The 20,881-nt window shown below is 29.3% G+C and overlaps 1 protein-coding gene across 3 annotated transcripts in view; it reads right to left on the bottom strand.

Moving 5' to 3' along the window:
* The window catches only part of LOC109608519 (protein dead ringer), a 105,039-nt gene that overhangs the window by 36,666 nt on the left and 47,492 nt on the right, over nucleotides 1–20,881 (bottom strand). Inside the window, exons 2-3 of one of the 3 annotated variants that reach the window (XM_020024958.2) lie at nucleotides 11,972–12,130; nucleotides 10,773–11,024 (exon numbers count right to left, since the gene is read on the bottom strand). In XM_020024958.2, coding sequence (XP_019880517.1) covers nucleotides 10,773–11,024; nucleotides 11,972–12,130 — 411 coding nt within the window. Of the gene's footprint in view, nucleotides 1–10,763; nucleotides 11,025–11,971; nucleotides 12,131–20,881 lie in introns of all 3 variants that reach the window. The other 2 variants (XM_020024957.2, XM_020024956.2) reach the window with 2 other exon arrangements.

Here is a 20,881-nt window from a genome sequence, read left to right as displayed (position 1 = left end):
AATGATAATTTAATTTTAATGACCTCTTTAATTAGAATTAAAATATCGAAAACAAATTTAAATATTAAACTAGTTCAAGGAATAATTTTGTATTCAGGAATTTATTCATATGATTATGTTTATAAAAATATGAGTAAAAATTAAATAAAGTAATTAAATTAAGTAAACAGCCATTTTAATTTTTTAATGCATTAAGCAATTTATCTTCGTTATTAAATTAGAAAACTTCATAATTATTTCGTTGATTCATTTTATTGTTTAATTACTTCGGCCTTTCATTGTCGTTTGAAAAAGTTTGAAAAAAATTAAGTACTTAAAATCGTGATAACTAAAATGATTTAAAGGTAATAATAATAATAAATATTTAGTATTTGAACTAGCAACGTAAATATTCCAACGTTTTACGACCGATCACAACTGTGCGTTGGTTCTAGAATTAATTATACAGTGGATTCATTAATTCTACCCTAAACAATTTGGCAATTTCCGACTGCACTAAAAGCAGGCAGTGACGAGAAATCCATCTCGTTCATCGGATCTTGTGCGGGTGTGAAGTGACACGGCTCGAATTGTGAGCAATTTTATTGCCCGACGAGCAATTAAAACTTAATCTCGTAAAAAAAATACGTCCGTTAAGCGTTTGGTAAGTATCACAACAAAATGATAACGAAATCGATGCATATAATTTAATTGTATACAAAATCGAGTCGGATTTCCTGTACGGTTCCCGTAGTAAGATTTTACAATCGGTCCGATGTGTTGCTTCTCACGGCTGTAAACTGAGGCAAATCCAAAACGGAATTACTTCTGCTGCGAACCCAAAATCGCTGATTTATTGCAAATTGCATCTGCAACAATGTCAGTGGAGAAAAGTTTTTATTGTGCTTTTGTTCCGGGGCTTTTTTACTGGCCAATTTACCAGCACGAGCACTAAAATGCTGGAATGAATTCGTTTTTTTTATTATTAGTATTATTCACGTGAACTTTCTCAGACGTAATATAAAAACAAATTTAAATTTCTAAACGCCGTGATTAATATTCGACGGGCCAGATTAAATTTATACTAATTACTTGATCATTAAAATTTAAAACAGTAATTTCTCAGGCTAGCATTTCTAACAAATGGTTCTTGTCATCGCTTATAACGTCGAATTAATTCTGTAATTATGTTATAGATTACTATCTTGTATCGACGTAGCTTTGAAAGTATTCAAAATTCCTGCGCCTAATTACTCCGAAAGTTATTGATTCCGGACACTGACACGTTTTTTTTTTAAAAAAAATTCGGGGTGGGCATTTTACTCATCAAAATGGACAATGCATCAATTTTACACGCCACAACCAAACACAGAAACATAATTTTAAAGCGAGCCGTTTCCCAGTACGGGTGGGATTTAAAGTGGCGGACGTACAAATTGTGCGAGCCCGGAATCTGCCAGGATAAATAATCGGGACCTTATCCTTAAGTCCGGGAGCAAATCAATCGTCGATAAGAAGTATTGGAAGTCTTTTGCGGTCATTATTTCCATCGGTTTTGGACCCAATCGCTCAAACCACTTCATTATGTCGCTGATTGAGTCATTTACTTCCCCCCATGAGATTAAATGCATGTGTTCGTTGGGTTTTACGAGGATGAGGATTTGAACGGGGAACCATAATGGAATATTTAGATTTATTAGTGAGCAGATGATCGGTTCGCTGCAACATAATTTCGGCTGCACGCCAATAATTAATTTGCCGCGGTTATCAAAAAGCAAGGGGGTTAAGCTTCGCCTCCCCCACATTCGTTGGGCTACGTTATTAATTGGTTGTGCGACGTTTCGCGGACTATTCGTCGATTGCAAACGAATACATATCGGCATATTGGGTCAATGATCAAATACCGAGTTTATTTAACAATAAACACTCCGGGCTGGTACGTAAATCGTATAAACAACATCGGTTCGTGTAATTCGTAGCAAATGTGTCCGATCGGACGACTTTCGTTTACAAAGTAGACACTCAATTGGGTAAAGCTGTGTGTAATTAAGCAATTTAATGACTCCGAAGCGTCTTCTAATACACTGAGGCGCAAACTAAAATAGTCGAACAGACCGGTAATTAAACGCCGTAAACACATCTTTTAGTGTGTGGCTCGAGCCACTAAAACGCCTAGCGACGAAACGATCACAAATTACCGCGGGCCGGGACCCGATACTTTTTTATTCCACTTTAAAAAAAAAAAGTCTGTAATTTTCGTTGATCCCGCTATTAATTTTAACATTTTACGGAAGTCGACAGACATCGCCCTACGCCCCGATAATCGCTACATCGACGAGCTTTTACACCGTACACGTAATGACGCTTCCTTAAACAAACCTGTAATTTTTTTTAACGGCCGCGTATAAATTAACGCTAATGCCGTGTTTTTATACAATTCTGGGGCATTTGTCAAAAAGGTACTGGTTTGGATTACCCAGTAGATTACACGGCAGCCAAAATAGTCGACGATACTTAACACTTGAGTAAATCAACAGGAATCGTGTAATTTTGATTTTTTTCTAAAGTGAATGTAATTTAAAATTTTACAGTAGTGCAATAAACCGTATTTTACCAACAATTTTTATTTTCCAGTTCGATTTAGTTTTAAGTTTTGATTATAAGATTGAATATATATTTTGATAAATGTGAATTAAATATTACTTAAATATAATAAATAAATAAAAAATAATAAAATAAAATTTGACGTTACCTGGTTCATTAATTTGATGGACTATATCTATCTGTACAACAGATATTAAATTAAATATTTCCCTTTGGTATAAATAATTAATCAACCAATGTTAATTCTTGAAAATTATAATTATTGTCTTTGTAAATTATGTAAGTATATATTTTTTTGTGTTTGGTTACTTTCTCACTTCAACAAAAAAATATGTTCAAATTACAGAAAACAAACATTGAAATGTAAAATTTAGTATTTTCTACAGCATTTTTTATTTCATTATTTTAATTTTTTATTAATGTACTATTTAAAATGTGTTTTAAAAAATAATTCAATGCAAAAATTAATTCAACCCTCCTGTTATGTTTGAAAAATTCATTGTCATCTAGCTTGAATGTCTGAATTATAAATGTGATATTTTCATTACAAAATACGCCATTTTTAGAAATTAATTAATCGCCACAAACAGATTCATTCGATTAAAAATTGATTATCACTAACTACTGAATTTTTTTTATTATGATAATATAAACATATTTTTGGGATGAAATGTTATAAATTGCAAAGTGATCAAAAAATCACTCTGATAAGTGAGTATAATATTTGAATTTGTGATATTTCAGCACAAAATTCGTAATTTTTATATTTTAATTTTTTAATACCAATTTATTTAATTTAATTTAATACATAAAACATAAAGGTTTATTTAATTTAAATTTTTATAGGTTGGTGGCTTGATGTAATCTTTTTAGATTTTTTCCTTATTATAACATAAACATATTTTTGGAGCGAAATGGTATAAATTGGAATTTCGTCAAAAAAATATTTATAAAATTTTAAATAAACAAATAAGAAAATTATCATAGTATTATGCATTGCCATCGTTCAACAAACAATAACTGTTTATTTGTTTTCCATAAAGTTGCTAAAAATTAAAAAAATTAAATAAAAACTATTATGTTTATCCAAACTAACATTACACGCTTATCTTAATAAACTTTATTTACGTATCAGAACAATTTATTGAGGCGATAATAATTTTAGAACATGTTAATCACACAAATATAGTTTATTTATTTAATTTCGTCACTAAACCTTAATTTCATATTAAAAATGATCAAACATATTAAACACCATAATTTCTTAATCAATTGTAAAATATTCTAAAACAAGAAATTTCATATTTTATTCTGTCTTAAATGTAAATTCAATTCGAAAGCTTTTTCTGTTCTTAATTAAAAAAATTGAAAATAATCATAGTAATAATAAAAAGTGGATATTACTAATGTAACCAATAATAACATTTTGTTAATAAAAGTTAAAAATGTTGTTAATCGAAATCTAACTTCACAAATTGGAAAATGATATCACATGGTGACTGATACAGCGTTGTCATTGTTCCGATTAAATTCGTTACTAATCGCATCAATTTAAATCATATTTTATTTCCATTTAAAAACATAAACATTATATCAATGTTTTTATTTCCAAGACGGGTTTTTCGATATGAAATCCATCAAATCAATCTTTGGCACGGTACATCCGGCCTCGGCTTTAGCATATGTTTGCCAGTTGTGCAGTTTAGACAGGCCAGATTTAAATTTAAAGATGTTCAATTAATGCAAATTATAAGAAACAGCGCAAACAAAACAGATTTTACTGCTCGCAACGTCCGACAAAAGAAAATGACTCTTTGAGTGCAACGGAAATGGGAAAAAGGGATATTAACAAAAATGTCTGGCAGCTTAAATACTAGAAGTAAAAGTTGAAGGTCTTTAAGCAATGTTTATTTTTTATTATTTTATGATACAAAGTTCAGTTTTAAGTGTGTGTATGTGTGTGTGTCTTCGGCGATAATTAAAATTAATTAACATAACGATATTTTGTAATGGACACACGTATAAAATTTATGCATGTGTCAGTCATTTATGGTTAAGAACAAAGGGAATGTAAACTTGAATCTAGACAAAACACAAGTTTGATTTGCGTCCCAATAAGTTCATATAAATTTCAAAACATGCCCGAAGACTAAATCAACGATGGAAAAAATGCGGCGTCCGTCACGATTTAATAACAAATAATTAAGTCGTTTTATTGCATGTAGTTGACTTGTTATGGCTAAGTAAGCACAACGATTTTCGGTTTATGGGTTTTGGGCCAAACGAACAAACGATTTACCAACTCGAGTTGGTAAATTTGATGTAAAATGCCCTTCGTTGTCTTTATCTTTCAATAATTCACATTAGATTCTGACATTATCTTGTAAACATCTTGACTTTTATAACCCCTATTGGGTGTCTATTTAAGTAACACGAATTTTGGGTATTTATTCCCTTTTAGACGTGGCAATTATTGGGCCCATATGTTGAAATGTATTTTCAATGTGACCTTAAAGGCACTTCGTCTTCGTCCGGGACCCTTGGTAAATATCAATAAAGGCATGTGTCCCATGATATTTCGCTCGTTTGTATATTCATTCCCCTTTCAGGCATTTCCAAAAATAAGCCAGAAAATTAACTAATTCCAGCAACATTTGACGTTTGTGATAGATCTGGAAGGGGATTTCGGCGAGATGTTTCCATTTCTCACATTTGATTTGTTTGCGTTTTATTTTCGGGGCTATATTTAGATTCGAGAAATAATAATTAAAATTTTAATTTATGTATGTATTAAAAGTAGGTATATTTAGTTTAATAGCTACTATTAACTTGCCCCCTTTCTTTAATAAAAATTTAACCGCCCCTTCTATTCCATTTATGTAGGTGCAGTTTTTTAAAATTTCAAGAAAACTTAAAATTACAACGACTATTAAAACTATATTTACGTAGAATCAATTTTAAAATTATAAATGTATCTAACTTTAATTAATGACAAAATTTATAAAGATTTTTAGAATAAATTTTATGAACACTTTTTTCATTCATTTTGTAAATCTATTTTAATAAAAAAATACTATTTTTAGATTTCCATAAATTTACTATTTGCTGTTTTTAATATATATGTTAATTTTAAATTGAAAATTTTACCTAAATTATTTGTCCAAAATTAAATTTTTCTCAATGTCAATAATAAATTCAAAATTAAAAAAATTATAAATTATGTGTATAATTATAATAATAGAAATAAACTCTTGTATGGAAAAATAATTACAATTTATTTATTATTTTTTACTTCGAATGACTTATTTTCATTAAGAATTTTATATACGATGTGAAACGATGAATGAAAACAAATGAATTTAATAAAATACTTAAAATATTAAATAAACAATTAACAATTTTTATTTATTATGGAAACATAAAATTAAAATTCTTTAAATATTTAGTAAATTAAGACTATAATATATAAAAATTATACTCAGTTTTAAAATTAAACATAGGTTACTATACAGAGTGTTCCTTATATAATTAATCAAATTGGAAATATGTACCTTGTATAAAAATTGAATTTAACAATTTTTATATGTTTTTATATAATATAAAAACATAAAAATAAACTTTTTTAAAAATTAATTAAAAAATTTTAGTAAACTTAGAATTAGATACATAAACATTATACTTTCTAGTTTTAACATTAGAAATATAAATGCTATACAGGGAGTTCATTATAAAATTATGAAGAGTTAAATTTTTATCTTGAAAATTAAAGTTAACAATTTTTTATATATTAATTGAATAGTGAAATATCAACATAAAAAAATTTTTAAAAAGTCAAGCTGTAAAATTTTATTTATTACCAATTCATTTTTTGGTAAGCTAAGAATGTAATATATAAAAATTGTAGTTCTTAATTTTAAAAGAAAAAAATATGCATATTATTCAGAGGGTGTTTCATATATAATACATAAAAAATTAAATATTTTCCTTGTATAAAAATTGAAGTTAACAGTTTTTTATAACTAATTAAACAGTGAAATAATAACATAAAAATAAAAATTACAAAATTCAAATAACTAAATATTTTATTTATTACTAATTAAAAATATTACAAATATGTATTCTCTACTGGGTATGTAGGAAGATGTAAAATTGATAATAATTTAGAATTGTCTAGTTTTATATGTGCACTATCAAATACTTTTTTAATAGAAATTGTAATCGTGTGATACATCATTTGAAAGGTGTGTATTTTGTGTTAGATAAAATTAAAAGAATTCGATATTTCTATAAAAAAACGGGCATAACAAGTCAATATTTACAAAAAGACAGTATTTTCTTTACTTTTGAATTGATCGTTCTACTTGCAATAATTGTCAGGAGACAGTAAAAATACTGCCTCACTCAATATATAATTTACTAAATAGTAATATATTTTTTTCGGAAGGCAAGTATGTTTATAAAAGTGGTACATAACTAATAACTCATTTTCTAAAAACAGTAACTTAATATAATAAACAATATTAACATTAACATTATTGACCCGTACCCATAGAAATGGACATATAAAAATTAGTACAAATTCTTAAAGTTACATATGCATATTTTTAATAATTGAACAATTTGGCACAAAAACCATAACAATGCATGAACTTTTATAGCGTGAATCGGAAAACAGTGTGCACTTAATGAAACCCGAATCTCCGGTTTATTTTCCGATTCCAAACGGCTTCGATCATCTAGGGGCCAATCGAGCCGCCTCGACATTTATATCCGTATACAAGTGGACATCTAACAACTACGTAACTTTGTGAAACGCAATCTTTTGTTTTCACAACGACGCCGAGCATCGCAACGCTTCATAGAGACGCGGCCGTTTGTTTACCCGCGCGTCGGTCCAGATCAAACGATCGGAACATCGTTAATTCCGAATCAAAGAAACTATCATCGATGAATTAAGGCTTTAGTACAGGATACAGTTGGATCGTGTCCGTACGATTCCTTTCATTTTCTTTAATAATATTTTGATATGTTTACCTTATTATTACAAATAGTCACTAATTTTAGATCGTTTATTATTTATCTATCAGTTTTAAATGAGATTATTATTAAATTCAAACAACTATAAAAACTAAAATAAAGTAAGTATATTGGAATCTCAGGATATGACTGCTTTATTTTGCCAATGTTTTTCAGGTCTACGTACACAATTTATTTAAAAATTTCACAAAAAGAACAATTAAGTAAATAAATAAAAACGGAGATATTTTTCTCAAGTAATTATGAATGGACAAAGAGGCAAATTTTCTTAAAAAGCTTCACATACACAACGAAATTAAATAATCAACTTCTTTGGTTTATGCTACAATTATTGGCAAAAAATGTTTAGAAATCATTTTGCTTGGACTCTATTATTTTTCAGCAAGGAACGACAACAATAGTGAGGTAATATTTACGTAGCTGGTTCAATTTACTTAACAAACTTACTTCATTTTATTAATAATTTTGACATAATTTAAGATGATAAAAACCAATTATTTAAAGATTTTGATTTACTCTTATAAAGAAATTATAGACCACAACAACATTGAGGATATACTTATTTTGTTGGACCAAATAATTCGACAAAAATCTTCTATTCTACTAAAATTTGATTTAATTCAAATTTCAGTTTTCTTCATGAATAGACTGAGAAAAAAAATTAAAAAACTTCAGTGCCGTATTTTATATTTATAGCAAAATTATGTTTAAAAACAATTTATTTATTATATATTATTTTTATCGACCACAACAACACTGAAGCAATATGTATTTGGCAGATATATTTTTCCATATTTATGAATAGATAGAGGCAAATTTTCTTAAAAAAACAATGACAAAATTCTTTCATTTATATTAAAATTATTGTAAAAAATAGTTATTATTTTAAATGTATTCTAATATTTGTTTTACATTAACTTTTAATAAAGATGTAACAGACTCAATCACTTTGAGGCTATATTTACATTGTAACGTCTGAAATAAAAACTGTAAGATTTCTCGAACAAGGCCCCAAGTAAACACCAATTATAAAAGTAATTTCTAAAGTGTAATGTATAATTAATTGACTTCAATTACACTTTGTTAATACCACATCGCAGTTTATTATTCAGGCTACTTATTCATCTCGGCCAATTTCCAGTGACTTATTATACAGAAGAATATAAAGTTGACACCACACCGTAGGTGTTATTATATTTTAATATAAAGCTCTTAATGTGCGTCTGGGAGATGTACGAATTTGAATGTATAAATTGCAAAGGTTTAATTCCGATGCATGAATAAAATACAATAATAAGTACGGCTGTCATTTTTGCATGAACTTATGTAATTTAATCGTGGATCTGAAGCCCACACAAACAACAGTTCAGTACTGTGTAGTTTCCTGTCGATTTCAAAATATTCGTGTTTTCGACAATATTATCATTGTCATAACTAAAAATAGTGCCGGTAATAATTCATATATTGTAATTTATTCAATTATTATTTAATTGGTTTGATGGCATGTCTAGGCTTTGATAAAATATATAAATTGGGTCTCCGTGTAATAAACAAATGCAAATTTACTCGATAACTGTTGGAATTATAAATTCTAGTGATACCTCAATACGTATTGTGATATTCTTTACAGTTGTGTAAAGCGTTTAAAAAAAATTATCGGCGAATTTAGCAATCGTAAAAAATAAGCATCAAGGTCGTATCGAAAAACAAAATCCTAAGAAGACGAACACAATGATGTCTGGAACGGACAGTTCCTCAAACACTATTAATAACCCTTTTAACTAGGATCTTGACCGCATTATTATTTGTATTATTATTATTATTTCACGTTACAAATAAACTTTTGCCGATATTCCGGACAATTACAGTGAGTAATTACCGTACGGTTCGAACAGTTCTGTATAATTTGCCAATCGTAAAACGACGCAGACAAAAAGCCCAGCAACAAATGTTCTTGATTTATATCCAAATGTGGGATCATGGCGCGGTATTAGAGGCCCGGACTGTACAATAAGTTAATTTTTAATAACCCTAAATCATTCCGAGAGCTATAAAATATCAAATTATATTATGCCAAATTATAATAGTGTTTGGTGTACACTTTCAACATTTAGACACAAATTAAGCTCGACGTGAATAAGGCAGTTCTTCTTCGGCCTAATAATAGAGACGAGGACGTAAAAGTTGGACTTTTACGATAAATAAATTTTAAAAAGTGCACTGTAATTCCTTGCGCGATGAAATTATGTGCTGTTAAACTGGCAAATCCTGTGACTTATGTCGATATGAATGCGAGAAAATCATTACAAAACTGCTACAAATGAAAAGAAGAGATTAACATTCTTGTCCATTAAAAAGTGGAATAAGCCAACTCTTATATATTTAAATATAAAATTTAAATACAATTTTGAATAATGATGTTAGTACTATTAAGTTACTAAAAAATGAACGTTAACTTCTAATTTTAAATAAAAAAAATTAAAAATGTACCCAATGTTTTTGCCATTTTAATATTTACAAATATCCTTTTATAAGACAAAATGAACCATATTTCCATAATAGGTTCCAACACTTTATGTATAACTTTTTAACACAGTATAGATAATAGATTTTTTAATCAAATTAACATGTTCCATTGCTTACTGATCAGCTTGTATATATTTGTAATTATAAATGAAAATTACTATTCAACTAAATTTTAGTATATATCAAAAACCATCATCATAATTTAACTTCATTATTTCAAAAATAGTCTTAACCAACCAACCTCATCAACATTTGGAAAAATAAAAATATAAGTGATGAACAGAAAAAATAATTATTATTTAAATATTCCAGTAATATTAAAAAAGTAAGCAAAATTTATTTTAAAGGTGTTTTAAAAACCGAATTTCTGAAGTAATTTCATAATAATAATATTCATTTCTGGAACCTTTTACTTATTTTTACTTAAATATCTGTAAAGATTAAAGAAAACCACAAGGTAGGCGTTTTCTGTTTAAATAAAACAATTTTATAACAACTCTCAGTCATTGTTGTGTTAACCAGCAGCCAATCACCCAAACACATGGACACACAGATAAAGCATATCTATCAACAAAACAAAATGCCTTAATATCTAAATTCTAGTCTAATCGACCTACCTGACGCACCTGTTTGAATTGCTCCTCGAAGGACCAGGTGTGTTGTGAGGAGGCGCTACCCTCGGAGGAGTGAGAGCTGCCGCTCGAGGGCGCCGCCGCCTGCGGGGCCATGGGCGGCAGGAAAGCGGCCGCCGGATGTGGGAACGGGAACGGCACCGGCAACTGGAAGGTGTCCGGCCCCCCACCAGTACCGCCGCCGCCGCCCCCGCCGCTGAGGCCCCGCGGGTAGTTCAAGGTGCGGGGACCATTCTCGAAGTCGTCCTGCAAAAACGGATTTGTCTCTGTTGTACTGTGCACGTAACGACATAAGGTAGATGAAGCAAAGGGACTCGTATACTTACTCCCTCATTGTTCATTTTGCAAATGTTAAAAGGAGACAAACACTTTTTCAAATTATCTTCATTACCATCTATGATGCCCTTGTTGTAATCCAATGAGGATATCTCATCGAACAAATTCTGCATTACTTGATCTGTGAGAGAGTCTCTGGTTTTTCTTCTCGGACCATCATTCGTAACTCTGACATTATTTGAATCATCTTCTACGATGTACAACAAATCACTATCACTATCTTCGTCGAAAGAAAATAAATCTTCCTCTAACATTTTCTTGTAAATTTCGCTTTGTCAAATAACAGCTGATCTATCAGAGCGACAATTCAATTCAAGTACATTAACAATACATTGTGAATATTTTGTGAGTCAGTGCATTATTAAGTTATCAGTCTGATTTATGGAAATAAAATTTCTATTTCGACGGCGAGATATTTTAAATCCGAGAAATTAAATATTTACACAGGACACTTTGCAAAAAAAAAAATGTTAGTCTTCTGTACGGTTACAAAATGCGAAAACGTTTTTCAATAATTAATATACTTATTTCACGTTTGTTTAAGTTACATACTGATTTAGTAAATCAGTGTCTTTAAATAAGTGTTTGCGTGCGCTAAACAAAGACGAATGTTCTAATAAGTAAATAAGACAAAGACGGCGACCTGCTATGTTGTCATTTCAGTTTTTATCACACGACTTAATGTTCTAAAAGTCTCACGCCAACACACATGAACACTAGTTACAGAATTTAATTGACCATATTTTTTATGTATCGATGCATCGAGTAGTTATAATTACGTAGACAAATAATTTGGAATACAATTTGAAAAATGTGTTGTCTGCTTTTTCGAGGAGGACATAAAGTTTGAAACTTACCCCTACCTTGATGTCACGCACTTGCATCTTCAGCTTAGCGAGAACATCCACGTGATCATTCATCATACTGTGTCGACGCATATCGTCGCAACTGTCTTGATCTTCATGATCTCTCGGTGAACCTTCACCTTCACTTATAATATCTTCCTCATTGTGAGACTGAAACAAATAGCAAAATATTAGGGACTGTTCACGTTAAATTTTATTAACAACAACATAAACATATTCCTAATTCAAGATAGCATCGATGGAAAAGCAACCCTTTTTAAGATCTACTGACAACCCACCTCCAACAGTGGACTCATTATATTAACCATTGAGATGCATCTAAAATCCATTGAATCTAATGTAAAAACCAACAGGTTATATGACGCCACTGGTGTTATATAATGGCCTGTATACAAATTTAGGGAGTGTTTATGTAAAAATCAAATAGGACCACCCTTGTTCAATATGCCTGACCTGCTCGGCCCAGGACGGCTAATCTAACCGAGGTGCCGAAAAAAAAAATAACAAAACCCTAAACATATTTACATAAAGTAGAGCGGCAACGATTTCAGATATTTAATTAATATTTATTTACCGATGTCGAATTTTGAAGTTGGAATGCTGCGGAACAGGTGAAAAGTGTTTTGATGAGCTGCTCTGAAATAATATTGGCTCCGATCATAAATCAACAAACGCCTCAATCATAAAATATTGTTGGACACCCAACATTAAAAAATTAAAGTAAATTAGAACAAAATTTATTTGTTTATATTAATACAATCTAACGTGGTTGTCACGTGATGGAAAGATGCTCGTAAATCGGTCGTCCTATCCACAAGACACGATCCAAGCAAGCAAAATTCAAATGAAATATTGCAATAAATTAGTCTGCGTCTGTGACCGTTCTAAAGCATCTCTAGTGCATCAACGCATTCAAAAGGAAGTTCAAGTTGAAGTATCAATAGTTGGCGCCTGACCCACACAATCCACGAGGTGGATATTTGTATCCGTCTCTGTCTGGTAAATTGGTGGTCGATTTCAGAAGTTGCGATGCAGGTCTCCCTATTGAAAAGCAGCGTGAATGAAAGGATGCCGGCACGGCACAATTCGTGGAAATTGGGTGTTTGTTTGGGCATGGATTTAACTGTGGCGGGTTTATTGACTCATACCGATGGGTCCCCGGTAAAATGCTTAATGATTTTCCTTTTCCAAATAAAAACAGTCACAGTCACAGTCGCATTTGATGCATAATTATCTTATGGCATTGTTGGATGTGAGGTCCTTTTTGCATGTAAAACGCTGATTGTTGCTGATGATTACGTATGATGGTGCGTCGGTTAACGAGTCCAACGCCTATTACAAGCAAGCAAAGTTATTGTAATAAATAATTAAAATGCGGCAATAAAATGTTTAATGTTTTTAATAATGGATTTAATTTCTGTTGATATTAAAATTAGCAATTCGAAAACAAATTTAATTTAAAATCCATTTTCATAACGCAATCATAATTTTTGCATGGGAAATGCATAATTACTTTTATGATATTCATTTTTTATCGCCGATGTGAAATTATTAATTTGTGTTTATATTAAAATTTTAAATTTATGTGGGCATTAAGTTTCTTATTAATATGTTTTACAACAAACTTTTCTTCTGGTTATCATGAATGATAATTACGGTTACAGTTAGACGACATGGTGCCATAAAGAAAATTATTGCAAATACAATCTAACAGATCTACTATTATAATCCTTTTATAACTGTTACCAGACATTGAGAGATTAAACAAAACATTAAATGTAAGACAAGCTTAACATATACGCAGCTTATATCAATTATAAATATTATTTTACACTTTTTAATTAATTTCTTAAAATACATGTATAAAATTATTCAATAAATAAAACAACAACCAACATTGATAATTTTTTTATATTTAATCAACAGAAATTTTATTATAATTAAATATTAAAATATGCCTATTCAGTAAAGAAAAATATATACAGCACGATAAAATAAACAAACAAGGAATAATTCAAGTAATAAAGAAAAAATAAATTGTACTTTTCTAATAAATTTCCCCGAAGAAAAATAATTTCTTTATAAAAGTTGTCCATTTTTAAATGCAAATTCAAATGTAGATTAAAAATTAATCAATAATTAAATTAATTTTTTTAGTTATTAAAATTTAACAATATGATAATAATTATAACATTTTTATATGAAATACTAAGATATAATTTCAACTGAAAAAATTAATTACAGTTAAAATTAATTGAAATTTTCTGTATTATATTTTGCAAATTATTTAATATTTTAAAGAATATAAATAAGACTTATTTATGTTGTATTTATAAGTTTTAGTGTAAGACCATAAATTATGCCCATAATATATTTAACTTACATTTATTTAATGTGCGTTACATTATTACACATTATACACATAATTTATGTAAAACACATTAATTTTAAAACTTTACAAATTATTCAAAAATATTGTATACAAATGCATAATAAAGAAATGCTATTAATTATATGAATTTGGCAATATGGCGCTTGTAGATAATGGAAAATTTTAACCAAATTAAAAATTAAACATTATTAGGAGTAATTATAAATTCAACAGAAATTAAAAAATCATACATACATAAATTAAATTAATATTTAATTTTAAATAAATATTAATATGGGCGTGTAGATAAGAGTGGAAGTAAAATGTTACAGCCTTGTCAAATACGACGAGACAACCGACAGAATCGTACGTTAAATAGAATAGGTAAAAAGTGGGATTTAAATTAATTGAAACCTGTAACGAACGGGAAATTAAGTCTACAACAAACTTGAAAAAAATCAGTGTACAGCAATGTAATATTATTAATAATACTCATACTGTGGTATCTGCTTTTATTGGGTTTCCCGAGTTTTGCATGTTATATATTCAATTATAAAAATATTTATACGTATAATGCAATTTTATGAAATTGGATTACAGGTAAATCATAAAATATAAGATTTCTTACGATTATTGATTCGATCGAACCCAAAAAAGTGCATTTCTGAGACTGATTGATTATTATGTCCATCGAGGACCTTTATATTATCATGTTCTTTGCCTAATTGATGACATAAAAACATTTCGAATTGCCACCGAGCCCGTTCAGGTCAGATAACAAGGCAAGATAATGTCGAGGAATGTTCCGAGCGTAAGCCCGTGAGTTTATGGCGACACAAAAGTCACATCTGGTGACGAAATTGTCATTTTTGGCCGGCTCAACGTCGTGGTAAAAAGCCAGACGGAGATTCAATAATGTCTGATCTGAAAAAAATGCAAATGCCAAACAACAATGGTGCAGTCTTGCTAAACCGAAATTAAATGTTAAACGACCCGTGGCAGTTTTTTCCCAGAAACACAAGCGAATTTTGTCATTATAATAATAAGAAGCAATAATATTTTTAAGTTCAGGTAGAAAAAATATTACATTTAGCCCATGCAAAGACTACGACAGGTAGTACCGTTAATATCGAGTGAGCTCTTCCAGTACGTACAAACAGTGCTTTTACTGAAAATCAAAAGAAATATCCGCTTCGGATTGATGTTAATTAAAGGAATTTGTGAGGAACAAACAACACGCTCGACAAACCCGTTTAATGTTTGAGATTAATAAAATGGGTTTCTCTTTATGAATCCATTTCACTGCTGATAGTGTAATGTTTTGTAATTGACGTCACCGGAAACGACATTTTTGTGAATTGTTCAAGAAAGATTACCTAGATTTATGTGACTAGTTAAATACACACAATCACAAAACTAGGAAGTCGTACGGCCTTGATTCTACAAACATCCCGTAACTTAAATTTCTTTGTAAATACTATGCAATACCGTCGTATAAATTGATACAAAATCAATTGGCATTAAGAAAGGGTGAATTTCTAATATTAAACCAAACTCTAATAAGTCTTCTCCAGATTACGTTACGTGTAATACAACCTTGAAGATAATTAAGCCAAATTAATGTCATTCGATATAAAAGGAACGTATAATTTACGGCTTGACGTAATAATTTTCAATAAAACTGAAATAAAACACGTACACAAGATTCGCAATGTTCACAACAAAAACAATAACTATGTATGTATATTGCTTTTAGTTGCACGTTGTTAAAAAGGTATCAGTCATAAATGCTTGATTAAAAACAACAATCAACGTTTTATTTATCTTTAATTTGACATTTGATACGACATAGATGAAGCATGAAATTTTTTTCAGACAAAGTAACAACATCTAACTCTTTCCTAACAGAAATTAATATTAATTTTTTCACATTCTTTCTTATTTGTAATTAAATTACTATGGTGAATTGCTTACAATTAATAATAATTGCATTAAATTGAAAAAATATATATTATGTATTTATTGAAAATAATAAAATGGACATAATTGCAATTTAGTTTATTTACAATTATTATTAACAAGTTCTCTTATCTAAAATCTAATAACAGGAAAATAATAACAATAAATACATATAATCGCTGTTTTGTACTATTAAAGTAAAAAGAATAATTTAAAACAGGTAATTATATTTCCTAGAATTATGCAGATAAGATATTTTGTATCCAACAAATACACTTCCTTTTTGTAGATATTATATTACTGCATATGAGTGTTTTGTATCCTTGTTTTACCTAATCGCATAATTGTATACAAACAATATTACTTATTTCTATTTGAAAATGTCATCATTTACAATTAATTAATTATTACAAATAATTTTATATTTAATTGTGTAGTAATTAATATTATAATTAAATTTTAAAAATTCAATCAATGTATAATAATATAATAATTTCTCGTTTTAAATTAATAATTCTTATTGGTCATATACGTTCTAGTAGTTAAATTTGAGAATTGGGTACGAGAGTTTAAAACAGGTTAATTAGATTTACCATCAATGGCAACCTACAATTAAATTGTTGCTCCCTAAAGTTCCTTCCCAACTATTTCATGACCATAAATCAATAGAAAAAGTTGAAGACATCTTTATTATTTATATCAATAACACTTTAATTAGATAATTAATATAAAGTAATTTAAACTATAATTTTAAAAGTCGTCAAAGTTATGCTTAATAGTTTAAAACGCCCTTGTTTTGAATTAATTATTTTTATAAAATCATAAACGTTAAATCTGAGAATTTGTGATGTGATTTCAATGTTGGTTAAATTAATTTTGCCACTAATGGTCACCTATAATGTCATTGTTGTTCTGTGAAGTTCCTTTCTATATACTTCACAATCTTCAATAAACAAAAGAGAGTTGAAGAAATTTTTATAATTTGTAGCAATAATAGTTATTTTTATTTGAAAATGTCATTTTTAAATAAAAATGTACAATCAAAATCATGTATGATAATTTAAAACTTTCTTAGTTTGAATTAATAATTCTTCTTGATTATACAATTTACAAGTTAAATTTGAGAATGTGATGGTTAAATTAATTTTACCACTAATGGCCATAACTGCATTTATCCTTCCAATAATTGAAGACATTTTTGTCAATAATATTTATTTCTATTAATTAATTAATTAATATAAAATAATTTAAATAAGAGTAAAATTTTAAAAATCATCAATATTATGTATAATAATTTAAATTTTTCCCATTCTGAAATAATAGTTTAAAATAGGTCAAATCAATTTACCTACCAATGGCGATATATAATTGTAATGGTGTTTCCGAAAGTATTTTTTAGAACCTACTTAATGACCTTTATCCTTTATCAATTAACACGAAAAACACTCATCGTTTTTAATTATTTATATTAGAAAATGTTGACTAATGATAATGTCCAATTAAACATTAATTTCGATTCAAATCCAAGTAAATCTAGATGCAACCAAAAAATCCTTCAAACAAGCCAAAACAACGTCAATAAAAAGCTTAACATAAAAATATAAACAAATTCATATTTATATATAGTACCATAGGAACTGATTATGTTGTATTTACTTTGCCTCATTAAGCACAGGAGTTTTTCGTTAAAGAAACTTTATCCATTATGTCACGTTAAAAAAAACAATGGTTACACAGAAATTAATTTGATTGATATTTTTCATGTTCGGATGCGTGTCGTACGGTACGTGTGGGCGATACGGTGACGTCATTTCCGACCTACCTCACGAGCACGTGACCCGATCAATCTAAAAATAAATGGGTCCTTTGTTGCTTCCCAACACAATACTTTTTATCCTCGGTGTTTTCTTGAATTACTACCAAAGCAGGTTACAATCAAGGCCAAATGTTTTTAGGTTAATTACGGAACGATAATGAAACAATTTTAGTGCTAAGCGCTTTTATATGCGTTTTGATATTCCGACAGTGTTTTGTAATTTATTGTTGTCGCGATTAGATTGTACCGAATGGTATTTGTTATTTCTTTCCTTCTTTTCGATTCGGTTGCGGCAATTAAATTTAATTTTAAGATTAATTAATTCATCGGTACCGAGACTGAGACTTGGCCCGGGTCCAAATAAATTATTTTGACCGCATGCTAATCTATTAATTAAACAATTAATTATGTTTTTTTTGGTGGACGTCGGGCTAGGAAAGTTATTAATTTGGCACGTGGTGAAAATAGATTTTCACTCATTGTCAGCTAAAACGTTTCACCTCGGTTGTTTCGACTTTCATTCTGGACAATTGCGCCACGAAATTACTTTTTGAGTTCACATTTTACGGTTTGAATCAAAACGTTCAGTTCTTCGAACCCAGGTTAATTAATTAATTTAAATAATCCTCACAGCAACCGATAATGGAAAGGGAAGAGCCCTATTCAAATGGACGTTCAAACGAAAATAAATTCGGGCCCAAGTTATTAGCATATTTCAGCATCATTTCCTCTCGGATTTACATCAATCGGACTACTGTTGAGCCATGGGTCTGCTACGATTGAATATTCGGAGGGTTGGGTTAGGTTCTGGCGACATGTGGCACGGAAAATCAGCAGGGTGAAACCCGAGAACAAAAAATTAAATAAAAACCTCTTGTATTAGCATACAATGAATGGTGCCATATCCGGTATTAGTTCCTTAAGTTTTATCGATCGAAACCCTCCAAGATCGACGGTGGAACTCGTCGGAACAGATTTTGATGTGAATTCGTGGTAACCGGAGATATAAAATGTTTTGTGTCAATAAAACTGTTTGATCGATTAATCATGCGTTTAGTAATAAGTGATTTTTATTGCTTGACGTATGAAGACCGGTTTTTCCCAACAATACAACAACCCACCTACTGCATTTGGACGCTGCAAATATTTGCATGCGCTCGCGTTCTTTTCAAACTGACAGTAATTGGCTTTTATACACCGTACGATTAATTACACCTTGTCAATAGTTTTGGCAAAAAGCAGGTGAATTCAACATTTGATAGTACAAAAACATCGAACACAGTCTATTATTAATTTTTATTTTCGACGGGAATTAAAATAAAAAAATAAAAAATGGAAAACACATGTGATGCACATTGCCACTGTATCGGTTATTGCGTGTCGAAATTTTTTCCAAGTCGGGCGAAACGTCAGTTTTACTGACCCTATAATCAAAATTATTAAGCCAGATCGCGGTTCCGATGTAACGAGCCAAAACTGCAGCAAAACCAATTTTCAGGCTCAAAGAACTGAACACCAAGAATCGAAATCTAATTTGTGTCCGTTTCCAACTAGTCTAACAGGTGAGGGATTTTTACGCCAACTCCGATGTGTGGTTAAACATTGTGAAAATTAGGATAACTAGCCCATTTTTTTCTTTTAAGGATAATTTAAGTCTTTACTTAAGTGCGACGGTTATTGGAGAGTTATAAATAAGTGGAACAAGTTGCAGATACATTTTTTAACTCTTTAGTGGATTTTTGTCGTCGTTTATTTGACTTTGTTTTGAACATTTAATCTCAGTTTGATAAATTATTGATATGTAATTGTGAATAAGGATTATCTTTATTCACTCACTCATAACAATTATAATTTTATAAAATTATTATAGTTCTTATTACGAGTAAATAATCTAATTTGTGTCAGTTTCCAACTAATCTTACAGATGAACTTATTGTAAAGGTATACTAAGTAGAATGAGATGCAAACACATTTTTAACTAGTTAGTAGAATTTAAAAGATTTTTGTTACCCTTTATTTAAATTTACTTTAATCATTTAATGTTACTTTGATCAATTAATAAGAAACTGCGAATAAGGATTATTTTTATCCAGACAGGTACAACAATTATAATTTTATAAAATTGTTATAGTTCTTATTTCCAATATTCTTTATTTTGTACTATACACATAAAGTAAGTAATCTAATTGGTGTCCGTTTTCAACTAGTCTAACAGGTGAGGGATTCTTACCCTAACTCCAATATTTGATTAAAGAAAGTGGAAATTAGGATAACTAGTCCAAATTTTTTACAACAATTTAAGTTTAACGGTTATTGAAAAGGTATAAATAAGTAGAGCAAGTTGCACATATATTTGTTAGTTTTTAGTAGAATTTAAAAAATGTTTAACGCCCTTTAATCAACTTTGCTTTAAACATTTAATGTCATTTTGATGGATTACTAATTAACTACTTACTTATAACAATTATTATTATATTAAATTATTATACTTTTTATTTCGAGTATGTTACATACATACAGTAAAGTGATTGAAAAGGTATAAATAAGTAAGAACAAGTTGCAAATACATTTTTTAACTATTTAGTAGAATTTAAAAGATTTAAACATTTAATGTCAGTTTGATGAATTAATAATTAACTATGCATAAGGATTATTTTTATCTACACACTCATAACAATTATTATTATATAAAATTACTATAGTGTTTATTTTAAGTATCTTTTATTTTTTATACTATACACATTAAGGAGAGGGT

The sequence above is a fragment of the Aethina tumida genome, chromosome 1 (assembly GCF_024364675.1).
Source record: "Aethina tumida isolate Nest 87 chromosome 1, icAetTumi1.1, whole genome shotgun sequence".
NCBI classification, from domain to species: domain Eukaryota; kingdom Metazoa; phylum Arthropoda; class Insecta; order Coleoptera; family Nitidulidae; genus Aethina; species Aethina tumida.
Note: the sequence above shows the minus strand (reverse complement) of the source record. Positions and strands in the feature narration are given on the sequence as shown.